Source organism: Harmonia axyridis, chromosome 2 (assembly GCF_914767665.1).
Source record: "Harmonia axyridis chromosome 2, icHarAxyr1.1, whole genome shotgun sequence".
NCBI classification, from domain to species: Eukaryota; Metazoa; Arthropoda; class Insecta; order Coleoptera; family Coccinellidae; genus Harmonia; species Harmonia axyridis.
Genome location: NC_059502.1, coordinates 35,084,950 through 35,094,376, shown reverse-complemented (window position 1 = coordinate 35,094,376; position 9,427 = coordinate 35,084,950). Strand labels below are relative to the sequence as shown.

The window sequence follows — 9,427 nt, the reverse complement described above, 5'->3', positions numbered from 1 at the left end:
TAGAATTATTTTTAAGTTATTGTTAAGATAGAAAATGTAGATAATGAAACCCATACACCGAAAGGTAACAAATGGGATAAAGATTATATATATATATAAATATTTGAAATAGAGTGGTCAGAAGATTTCTATATTTTGAATAAATATTCGAATATTCAAATATAGTGGTAACTTAATAATAACATAAAAATTGTTGGCAATGTCATGCGACCCCTTTTCAACCACGCCACTGAATGAATTATCGTATTATTTCTGCGCCATCTATAGCTCATGATTCAGCGCCATCTATTATCGAGTTACTTCTCCACTTTGGGTAGTCACGAAATCCAACTACAGTAGCGACCCCTGGTGACTATTTCCTTGCCGTCAATCGGCAGTTGGCTTACTATCCTTTCCTTATACTATGCTAATAGGCAATCCCGCCATCGTTTCCTGAAGGAATATTTCTGAGACTTTGGACTAATTTTGTTCTTCAAAACCCTTTCCCATCCAAGTTACTGCTTGCTGGAATTGGGGGAATATTATTTTATTGAATATAATATATCTAATTAATAATCGTTTTGGAAAGACCAATTCAAAGCGCTACATTGTTGTATCTTGAGTGTTTCTCCTAAAATTGTTGATAATAATACTCAGACACTTTTCAACCAAATCCACCGACATATAGGGGTTTTACTACAAAAGAAAGAATGGGAGCTGAATATTTTTGGGAGAAGTATTCTTGTCTCTGGAGAAGTATTAAATTGCTCAACACAGAACAATGAAATATATAATGTTTCTTTTTATAATAATATATTAGTATTCTGTGAAATATCTCTATGGTGTTTACCATAGAAAAGGAAATATAATTTCATCATTGAACTAATAACATTTTATTAATTCTATGAATTTCATATTCTTGTATTATTACAGAGCACATAGAGAAAAAGAAGAAGAAAAGGTATCTCTGGAATTATCACAAAGTAAAGTTGTAAAATATTTATGGTTATATCGGAAAATAACCTATAAATCATTTCGATTTTCAAATTTAAAGTAAGTGCTGTTTTCTCTGCTGGCTAAGGTTTTTGTGTTCATCGTATATTTCAAAATGGTAGTGTTTACTTGCAATCACTGTGGTGAAAGCCTTCAAAAACCAAAAGTTGAAAAACATTACAGTTTTGTGTGTCGAAGAAATAAATTCTTAACATGTGTGGACTGTTTAAAAGACTTCAAGTAAGATAACAACTATAATTTTATAATATAAATTTTAATCATTGCATTCTTTCAGTGGTGAGGAGTACGGTGCTCACATAAAATGTATAACAGAAGAAGAACGCTATGCAGCTAAAGGAACTTATAAAAATGGAATTATTAAGAAGGGTGAAGTGAAACAAGAACAGTGGTCTGATATGATTAGGTCTATTTTGAATGGAAATACACAATTGAAGCCCAAATGTGCCAATTTACTCAATCATATTGTTAATTTCACCAATGTTCCAAGGAAAAAACCTAAATTTATGGTAAGTTTAACACTCGGTTTAATTTAAATATTATATGTTGCATGTGATATTCAGTTCCTCCATATTGTTTTTTTTTTTTTAGAATTTCATGAAAAATACCACCGGGAGTAGAGTTGATATTGCTACAGTGGAAGAAGTGTGGAATGTGATTGAGGAACACAAAAAAAAAGTTTCTACATCTACACAAAATATTTTGTCAAAAGATGAAATCAAATCTGATGCGCCTACTGCTAATTTAAAACGAAAAAACATAGATACAGAGGAGGTGAATACGTCAAATTTAAAAAAATTGAAACCTGAAATTGTTTCTGAAGATGGTGATAAAGCAGCAAATGGAGACTCTGAAAATAATGCTACAAAAGGTTTCCAAATGAAAGAAGAAATTTTGAATATTTTAAATAAAAAAGAAACAATATCATTGATAAAATTAAGAAAAAAAGTACTGAAGAAATCTAAAGCTTCTGGAGAAATAGATTGTGAAAAGTTTGACAAACGTTTCAACAAAAAGCTCCAAAAAATTCCCAATGTTGTAATAGAAAATGACATAGTCTCAATAAAAAATAAATAAATATGAATGTTTTTCATTAGACCCTAAGAATTTTATAAATCATATTTTATTATCCTACATTCCTCAATGCTTGTAGAATGTTCATTACAAATTGTATTAGTCTCAATTTCCACTAAACCTTACCTAAACAAAGCAATATTTTTGAGTCGGTATTTTGTTAGAACTTTATATATATTTGTATATCTGTTTTCACATTATTTGAATTCATTATAATGTGATGTGAATTAGCCTTCACTAGAGAAGAAAAATATTGTCCAGTTATAAAACTATTAATATAAATTTCGATTCACCGTGTATATCTTAATAGGGGATTCAGGAATTATATCGAATTATGAAAAAACACTCTGTCTTCTGAAACCGGAACTTCAGACTACAATTACTCAATATACCTCCAAAGTGACATGCCATTTATCATTTCTCTAAAACAATTTGCTTAGGGAAACAAAATAGCATTCCAAAATAATATGCAAGCTTGAAAGGTTCAATTTTTCCACTTTCGATATATTGTCAACAAATACATAATTAATCTATTTTGTAGGTATTAAATGGAATTTTTTTATTGGAGTATAAAAATTTTTAAAAATAAATGCTACCATGAAATATCCTAGAATAATTTCGTGTTTCTTGAATCAAAAACACAACTTTGCTCTTTTCTGGCAAATACTTGCCTCCATCAGAATCGGTTGGCAATTCTTCTTTTACTATTTTGCAACATACCTATCAAAATTGTAAACTTGTGTGAGAAGGTTGAAAAAAATTTTTTTTGATCATTTCAAAAAGTTCAAAGATTATTTTCTAATGAATCGATAATCAAAACTTATTTGAAAATTTTCTAGATTTGTAGGGTATGGTTAGTCAAATGAACGGCTAGATCATAGGCTATAAACAAATATCGCAGTAGCCTATATATTAATTATTTATAATCTATTTTCTCAAAGTTCTTCACAAAATGAAAAAAAATTCTATACTGAATACTAATGAAATCAGCAGAATATTGCAAAATGCATATATTGTCAAAAACCATTAAAGGTGCCTCATTCTACTCATAATTATCCCAGTCAGCCTGCAATCCCCGCAAGGGTGGCTGCCGATTTTCATTTTACAAGTTGTTTACATTAAAATTCACTTATCTGCAATCTTCTTGATAAATACAACCAATAATTGATTTTTGGAGTAGATTCTCTATTTCAGGCGTTATTTTTGATGTTCCTCCCAAGTTGGTTAAATTCAATAGAAAGTTTGTGGAATAGACTAAATTGGATTTGAAATAATGGATTTTAGCGTGTGAATTAATTACAAGGTGAATAGTGTAGTGGCGTGCAAAGACTAATTTAATTATTCGTTTTTTATGAAAACTTGAATGTTACAGTGGTTTATTATTTTTATATGCTCTGATTTTCTTCAGAAAATTGATAAATGAAACTTTGCTGAAAATATCACTTCATTCTGTTTTGACTTTAAATGGAATGATGAAAAAATCAACAAAATTTGATGACTAAATTAAAGAATACGAATTTCAACAAATGACTGAAAGCTTCTGACATCTTGTCACTTTTAGTTCATAATCAATTTAGACTACACCCCCATAAACATTCTTATTCTAGATCAATTTATATATATATATACCTTTGACAAGATCAAAAATATATGAAATATGAATACAAGATGTCTGTTAATATTTTTGGGGGCTGTTTAATAAAAGAGTAAATTTTGAAGTCTAAAACACAGTGAATTAGTCTTTAAAACTAATTAATTTATTTACAATTTTACATTTTGGAGTTAAAAGGATAAATGTTCTATTTCCTTATGCACGCTGCCCATCCTATTATTTCCTGTTGAAGAAAAATACTAAATGAATAAAGGATTTAATTGAATCAAAGAGCTTTCAAAATATATATCTAGTTGGTTAATTTATTGAAATCTTCACATCTTATAGCACAATATCACAGCAAACAATATAAAACTATGTTGGAACAAAGATTGATTTTTTTTAAATTGATTACAGACTTGCAAGCAAGAACTACACAGATCAAATGTGTATTATTTTATTCTTATAATTCAATGCTGATTGATGGGTATGTTAACAGGTATATTTTGAGGTTATAGTTGTTGAGTTGATAGATGATATGAAAAAAGTATTTATAATACCTAAACTTAATCAACTTTTCAAGTTTTTGCATTTATATATAAATGCAAAAATTTGAAAGAATGATTTACTTTTAATTTGTTCTCTTTCATTTGCTGATTTTATGCTTCATTTTCCAGAGTACAAATATATTAAATTTACTTCAACATGAAATAATTGAGTACAGTAAGTAGCCAAAAAAATTATACAAAATGAATCGCATATAAAAAACCTGTGATTAGAATATTAAATGATTGAATTCAAGGTATTGAAGGATATTTTTTGAATATAGTTAAAAATAGATGTGCATAAATATTCCAACCTCATTGAGAGTTCAATTCTTTAATTACATTCTCTCCAGAGTTTAAACAATTGATATACATAATATAAACTATATCAATAATAAATCTTTAGAGTGAGCTCTAATGACGACAAAATGGTGCTATAACTTAGTAGTTTGAAGTCTCAAGAAGATATTTCTAAGAAAATTTCAGAACAATTTTCCATCAAATGTGAGATTAATTCTTACGCTGGGTTAAATGTCCTTATTGCAGTCAACTTATCTCGATTGTTCCAGAAAGCATATAATAATGAAACTCCTAGTCCTATACCTCCGCCTATTCCACATTTTTTGATACCAGCTATGAAGGGAACAAAAACAAAAGTTATTTGAAATTTCCATCACACAAATAATCTTTAATTACCTGTAGATTTATATAAAAGACCTGTGGCTGTTGCTGCTGTTATTGTGTTAAGGTCATCATCTGTTCCCCTTACCCATGATAGAATTACTCCAAAAGCTGAATATATTACAGCTACTGATCCAAAGGTGTTAGCTGTTGCACTTCCTTTTTTCATTATATGATTTATTAATCTACAATGAAAGTAAATTATGGAAATATTCTAAGATCATTAAGTGATTGTAAATCCACAATGAGGAAAGTAAAATTGGAGGCTAGAGGAAAATCATTTTCGATCTGACTAATGACTTTCATAAATATGACTAGCCCAGCAATTTTAACATGAACATATTCAACTAACTGTGTTCTCCTCAATTTTCCAGTTTGTCCTGCTAGTGTAGTTGCACGAAGGCCATTATAAAAACCTGTAGCACCGCCTATAGCTGCTCCTATCATACAGGAACCTCCAATTTGTCCGAAAGCCAGTTCCATGCGGCCTCTCTGTTTACTTGCTCCATCCAGAAATATGAATTCCGGTTGTGCTTGATTCAAATATCCTGGATCGTAATTCAAATAGGGTGATGAAAAAGGTTTGTAAGCACCTAAAGAAAATGTCCAAATCTTATTTGAAATGAAATTTTATCGATATTGTGAAAATACTACCTGTCAAGCCAGAAAAAGGTGAACTTCCTTGACTAGAATAGATATCACCATCTTCACTTACATTAGACATATTTAATTTAAATTGTTCAGAACTTAAATCCAAATTTCTTCTGAATTATCCAGAATTATTACATCAAAAGACAGAAAACGTGATGATTTACTTTGACATTTCATTTGAGGATAGAACTTTTGTCAGAATCATAGATGTAATTATCTACTATAAAATATAACGAAACTTTCATTTGAGGAATTCAATAAATAATATTGCGATGGCATAAAATTAGTTACTTGAGTTTTATCTATATATCGTACAATAATATGTATTTCCTATTTTTTATTTTTTTTTTAACAAAATTAGTTCTATGAACTAACCAATAAACCAAATCAAAGTCAAAAGTTGTTGATCATCATTCATAAAGGCTTGCAAAAACGGATCAAAAGTGATTAAAAAATGTCTCTAATGATGAACGATTCTCGCCCATTTTTTGAAGATTATTCCCAAAAACCAATGCAGCGTCAATTTAGTCCATACGCTGATAATGGAGGGTAATATCTAAGAAATCTTTTTTTACATTGCTATTACTGATTGAAATTTTTTAGGAGCATTATTGCGATAGCTGGTGATGATTTCGTTGTAATCGGGGCAGATACTCGTTTGAGTGCTGGATATTCAATATACACACGTGATCAAAATAAACTCTTCAAGTTATCAACAAATACTGTTTTGGGTTGTTCTGGTTGTTGGTGCGATACCTTAACTCTAACAAGAATTTTGAGTGCTCGTATGCAGATGTATGAGCAAGAGCATAATAAAACCATGTCGACTCCTGCTTGTGCTCAAATGTTGTCGACCATGCTTTATTACAAAAGATTCTTTCCTTATTATATTTCTAATATATTGGCAGGCTTGGACTCTGAAGGAAAAGGATGTGTTTACAGTTATGATCCGATAGGTCACACTGAGCGTTCAACTTATAAGGCAGGTGGGTCGTCAGGAGTTTTACTGCAACCCCTACTTGATAACCAGATTGGTTTGAGTAATATGGTGAATATTCCTCATATACCCTTAACTATTGAAAAAGCTGTTGGCATTTTGAAAGATACATTTATATCAGCAGCAGAAAGAGATATACATACTGGAGATAGTATCAGAATTAATATTATCACTAAAGATGGTATCAAGGAAGATTCTTTTGAACTGAGGAAAGATTAATTTTTTGTATTGTATGTTTCATTAATTAAAAATATAATACTTTTATCAGTGTTATTATTTCAATATCCTGTACAATTCAGTTCATTTCAGATAATTGAAAATTCTTAATAAAGGCCTATATTGAGTGACTTTATTCCATGCTCTGATTAACATCTTTTCAATCTTATGAGTGAATAATGTAAAAACTTTGTAATGATAAGGTATTAGGGCATTTTTAATACTATGATTTGCATTTTCCATATCTCAAGTAGGGGAAGAGATAGAAATCAATTTTTTTTATTGAGTTACCTTTTTGCTTGAGCACTACGTAATAAAATATTTTAAGTAAATCTAGGAGTTGTTTTTCTTGGGAGACTCTCAACTTTGTTTTTTCAATGAGAAACTAGATTTTTTTGGTCTCTACATGAAAAATAGCTCATACTTACAATTAATATTTTCAAAGTTAGGGTTTATATAAAGTATCTTTTATAGGACCCTTATAGAAAAAACTGAACATTCTGTGTGATCTAAAATATTCTCATTATGTAGTTCACGCAATCAGGGAACTCACAAAAAATATGATTTATAACTATAGATAAGTTACACAGCGCCACTTTATATGTTTCATTAAACAAAGAATTCCAAATGTACTTTTCATTGAAATTCCAGTTTGAGGAAAATATACTTTAAAGACGATTGTTTTTGTATGAGATATGTAGTGCGAGTCTTTCTATTGAACCATGAAATTTTGTTATTCAGAATATTCCAACATTCTAGATTTCTGCAAGACCTTTCAGTTAACTTAACTGTGCAAATTGGTTGTGATATGTGCAGGATTTGTTGGACTATCTATCTGCTGGTTTGGGCATACTACTATTAGTGTTCTATCAACAGTATGATGGAATCTGATTAGATTTTTTTTTAAGTATTGAATATTTCAACTGAAAATATTTTTTAAGGAACAAAGAGAATTGTGTTTAAGATGATTAATTCAATTTTTTCAATTGAATAAAAGAAGTAATAGGCAATGATATCTTTATGTGAAATTAGAATCCTTATTTTTAAGTCCTTTTAGTTTTATATTATGCTTAAAATTAGTTTATAATGTTACAATTTTATATATTCTAAAAGGATGCATTGGGGAAATGACACTGATATTGTAGGAGAAAAAAAGTTAATATGGTCCAAAGAGATACATAAATAATACATTTCTGACTATGATAGGGATTTGAAGAACCATATTGGGAATAATTGATATATTGAAATAACTTTATACATATAAACTATTTTTAATACCACTTATTAAATTTGACCATTTTAGTCATAATAAAAACATATTTTAATTGATTCTTCTTTATCATTAAATAACCCATTTTAAGATTGTTATTTCAATTCATCAAAGTTTTAATCAAAATTAAAGTGAAACACTGAAAAAACTCAGAGAAACTTTAAATTAAATGCAAATTGAAATCTAACAATCGTATCAAGATTTAAATACAACAATTCCTCCACTTTCCACATCTGAAGGACCTTTATTTTTTGTCACCAAGTTGTAGTGCCTTTCCTCTGTCTTTTCCTCTCAATTTAATTCCGAGTACTCGTTCAATTTTTCCAATGATAATATTATTTGGAATGCCTCTTCCAGCTTCATAATCAGTAATAATTTGTGGTTTTTCATTGATTTTAGTGGCCAGTTCCTTCTGACTCATATTTTTGGCCTGACGACCTTGTTGGATAAGTTTTCCCAGATCCAAGGAGACTGTTTCATGCTTCAGTTCTTCGGTCTCACGATCTAGTTTTGCTGTGTTTTTTGTGGCTACATGTTGTTTATTGCTACCAGCTCCCCCTTAAATCAATGCAAATAATGTCAAAACAAATAGGAGATAAACTGGAAATAATAATTCAATGGATAATTAGTTTTTTAATCTTTTTCTCCTTAAGTTGATGGTTTAAATTACAATTCGTTAGCCATTATTTATCATTTAAGGTATCTAAAGAACTCAGAAAAATAGCGCAAAAGAAATATTATACTTTTCATTCATAAAAACTATTGTCCATAAATAGATGCGTACGAGAAATAAAAAGTTTCTTTCCAAATAAATTAATTACATGAAAATTGTCATATAATAAGAACGCCTTAATATTCCAATTGCATTACTTATTAACTATTTAATATAATAAAATACAAACGAATTTCAATACTCACATTTCAACTGTGTATCGACTTGGACACCTTGACGACGTGCGGCGTTCACAGCCTGTTCACTCTTCATTGTTGAGGCCTTGGGGGCTCTCTTTTTTAGAACGGTTACAGTATCCCAATCAGACATGATGATTTTATTTGTTTGACGAAGATTTCGAGACGAGAGATATTTTCTTTTTCCTAAATTTCAGACGTAAATGACTTTGCATAGAATGACATAAAGACAAAATACCATGACCACAGAAGAGAAAACTAGTTTCAAGGAATTTGTTGTGTTGATAGAATATTCTAGATTACTTGAGAGTTTTTTCTAATGAGTTGAACTTGTTATAAAAAGGATAAGAAATAATCAGTAGTTATATCCAGAGTGCTTGCTAAATATTCAAATATTTTCCCGACTGCACGAAGTGCAGGAGCGAAAATATTCTATAATTTGGCAAACACCAGGGGTATATGGAGAACTTTTCCCGAAAAAAATTTCACTTCATTTTAATTGT

The 9,427-nt window shown here is 29.6% G+C and overlaps 4 protein-coding genes across 5 annotated transcripts; 2 read left to right on the top strand and 2 right to left on the bottom strand.

The window, feature by feature from the left end:
- Positions 1-986: 986 nt before the first annotated feature.
- On the top strand, positions 987-2,070 carry LOC123673198 (cell growth-regulating nucleolar protein). Its single transcript, XM_045607652.1, has 3 exons — positions 987-1,212; positions 1,268-1,499; positions 1,582-2,070. The coding sequence occupies exons 1-3, from the start codon at positions 1,088-1,090 to the stop codon at positions 2,065-2,067; spliced, it is 843 nt and encodes a 280-aa protein (XP_045463608.1). The 5' UTR covers positions 987-1,087; the 3' UTR covers positions 2,068-2,070.
- A 1,729-nt stretch (positions 2,071-3,799) lies between these two features.
- LOC123673200 (mitochondrial import inner membrane translocase subunit Tim23) lies at positions 3,800-5,717 on the bottom strand. 2 transcript variants are annotated; one of them, XM_045607654.1, is made up of 5 exons: positions 5,536-5,717; positions 5,234-5,474; positions 4,897-5,066; positions 4,722-4,833; positions 3,800-3,899 (listed from the first exon to the last, which is right to left on the bottom strand). In XM_045607654.1, the coding sequence occupies exons 1-5, from the start codon at positions 5,603-5,605 to the stop codon at positions 3,893-3,895; spliced, it is 600 nt and encodes a 199-aa protein (XP_045463610.1). In that variant the 5' UTR covers positions 5,606-5,717; the 3' UTR covers positions 3,800-3,892. The 2 variants fall into 2 exon arrangements, with proteins under 2 accessions (XP_045463610.1, XP_045463611.1); XM_045607655.1 differs by having other exon boundaries at positions 3,800-4,833; positions 5,536-5,716.
- A 191-nt stretch (positions 5,718-5,908) lies between these two features.
- Positions 5,909-6,793, top strand: LOC123673199 (proteasome subunit beta type-1). Its single transcript, XM_045607653.1, has 2 exons — positions 5,909-6,081; positions 6,136-6,793. The coding sequence occupies exons 1-2, from the start codon at positions 5,987-5,989 to the stop codon at positions 6,746-6,748; spliced, it is 708 nt and encodes a 235-aa protein (XP_045463609.1). The 5' UTR covers positions 5,909-5,986; the 3' UTR covers positions 6,749-6,793.
- A 1,367-nt stretch (positions 6,794-8,160) lies between these two features.
- On the bottom strand, positions 8,161-9,179 carry LOC123673202 (endothelial differentiation-related factor 1 homolog). Its single transcript, XM_045607656.1, has 2 exons — positions 8,934-9,179; positions 8,161-8,573 (listed from the first exon to the last, which is right to left on the bottom strand). The coding sequence occupies exons 1-2, from the start codon at positions 9,055-9,057 to the stop codon at positions 8,260-8,262; spliced, it is 438 nt and encodes a 145-aa protein (XP_045463612.1). The 5' UTR covers positions 9,058-9,179; the 3' UTR covers positions 8,161-8,259.
- Positions 9,180-9,427: the final 248 nt, after the last annotated feature.

Coding starts and splice junctions, on each gene's coding strand:
- LOC123673202 (XM_045607656.1), bottom strand. CDS start 9,057: ATGTCTGATTGGGATACTGTAACCGTTCTAAAAAAGAGAGCCCCCAAG. Junction 8,574..8,933: donor AGTCGATACACAGTTGAAAT/GTGAGTATTGAA, acceptor CATTGATTTAAG/GGGGAGCTGGTAGCAATAAA.
- LOC123673199 (XM_045607653.1), top strand. CDS start 5,987: ATGTCTCTAATGATGAACGATTCTCGCCCATTTTTTGAAGATTATTCC. Junction 6,082..6,135: donor CCATACGCTGATAATGGAGG/GTAATATCTAAG, acceptor GAAATTTTTTAG/GAGCATTATTGCGATAGCTG.
- LOC123673200 (XM_045607654.1), bottom strand. CDS start 5,605: ATGTCTAATGTAAGTGAAGATGGTGATATCTATTCTAGTCAAGGAAGT. Junction 5,475..5,535: donor ACCTTTTTCTGGCTTGACAG/GTAGTATTTTCA, acceptor CATTTTCTTTAG/GTGCTTACAAACCTTTTTCA. Junction 5,067..5,233: donor GGAAAATTGAGGAGAACACA/GTTAGTTGAATA, acceptor CTTTCATTGTAG/ATTAATAAATCATATAATGA.
- LOC123673198 (XM_045607652.1), top strand. CDS start 1,088: ATGGTAGTGTTTACTTGCAATCACTGTGGTGAAAGCCTTCAAAAACCA. Junction 1,213..1,267: donor GACTGTTTAAAAGACTTCAA/GTAAGATAACAA, acceptor GCATTCTTTCAG/TGGTGAGGAGTACGGTGCTC. Junction 1,500..1,581: donor GGAAAAAACCTAAATTTATG/GTAAGTTTAACA, acceptor TTTTTTTTTTAG/AATTTCATGAAAAATACCAC.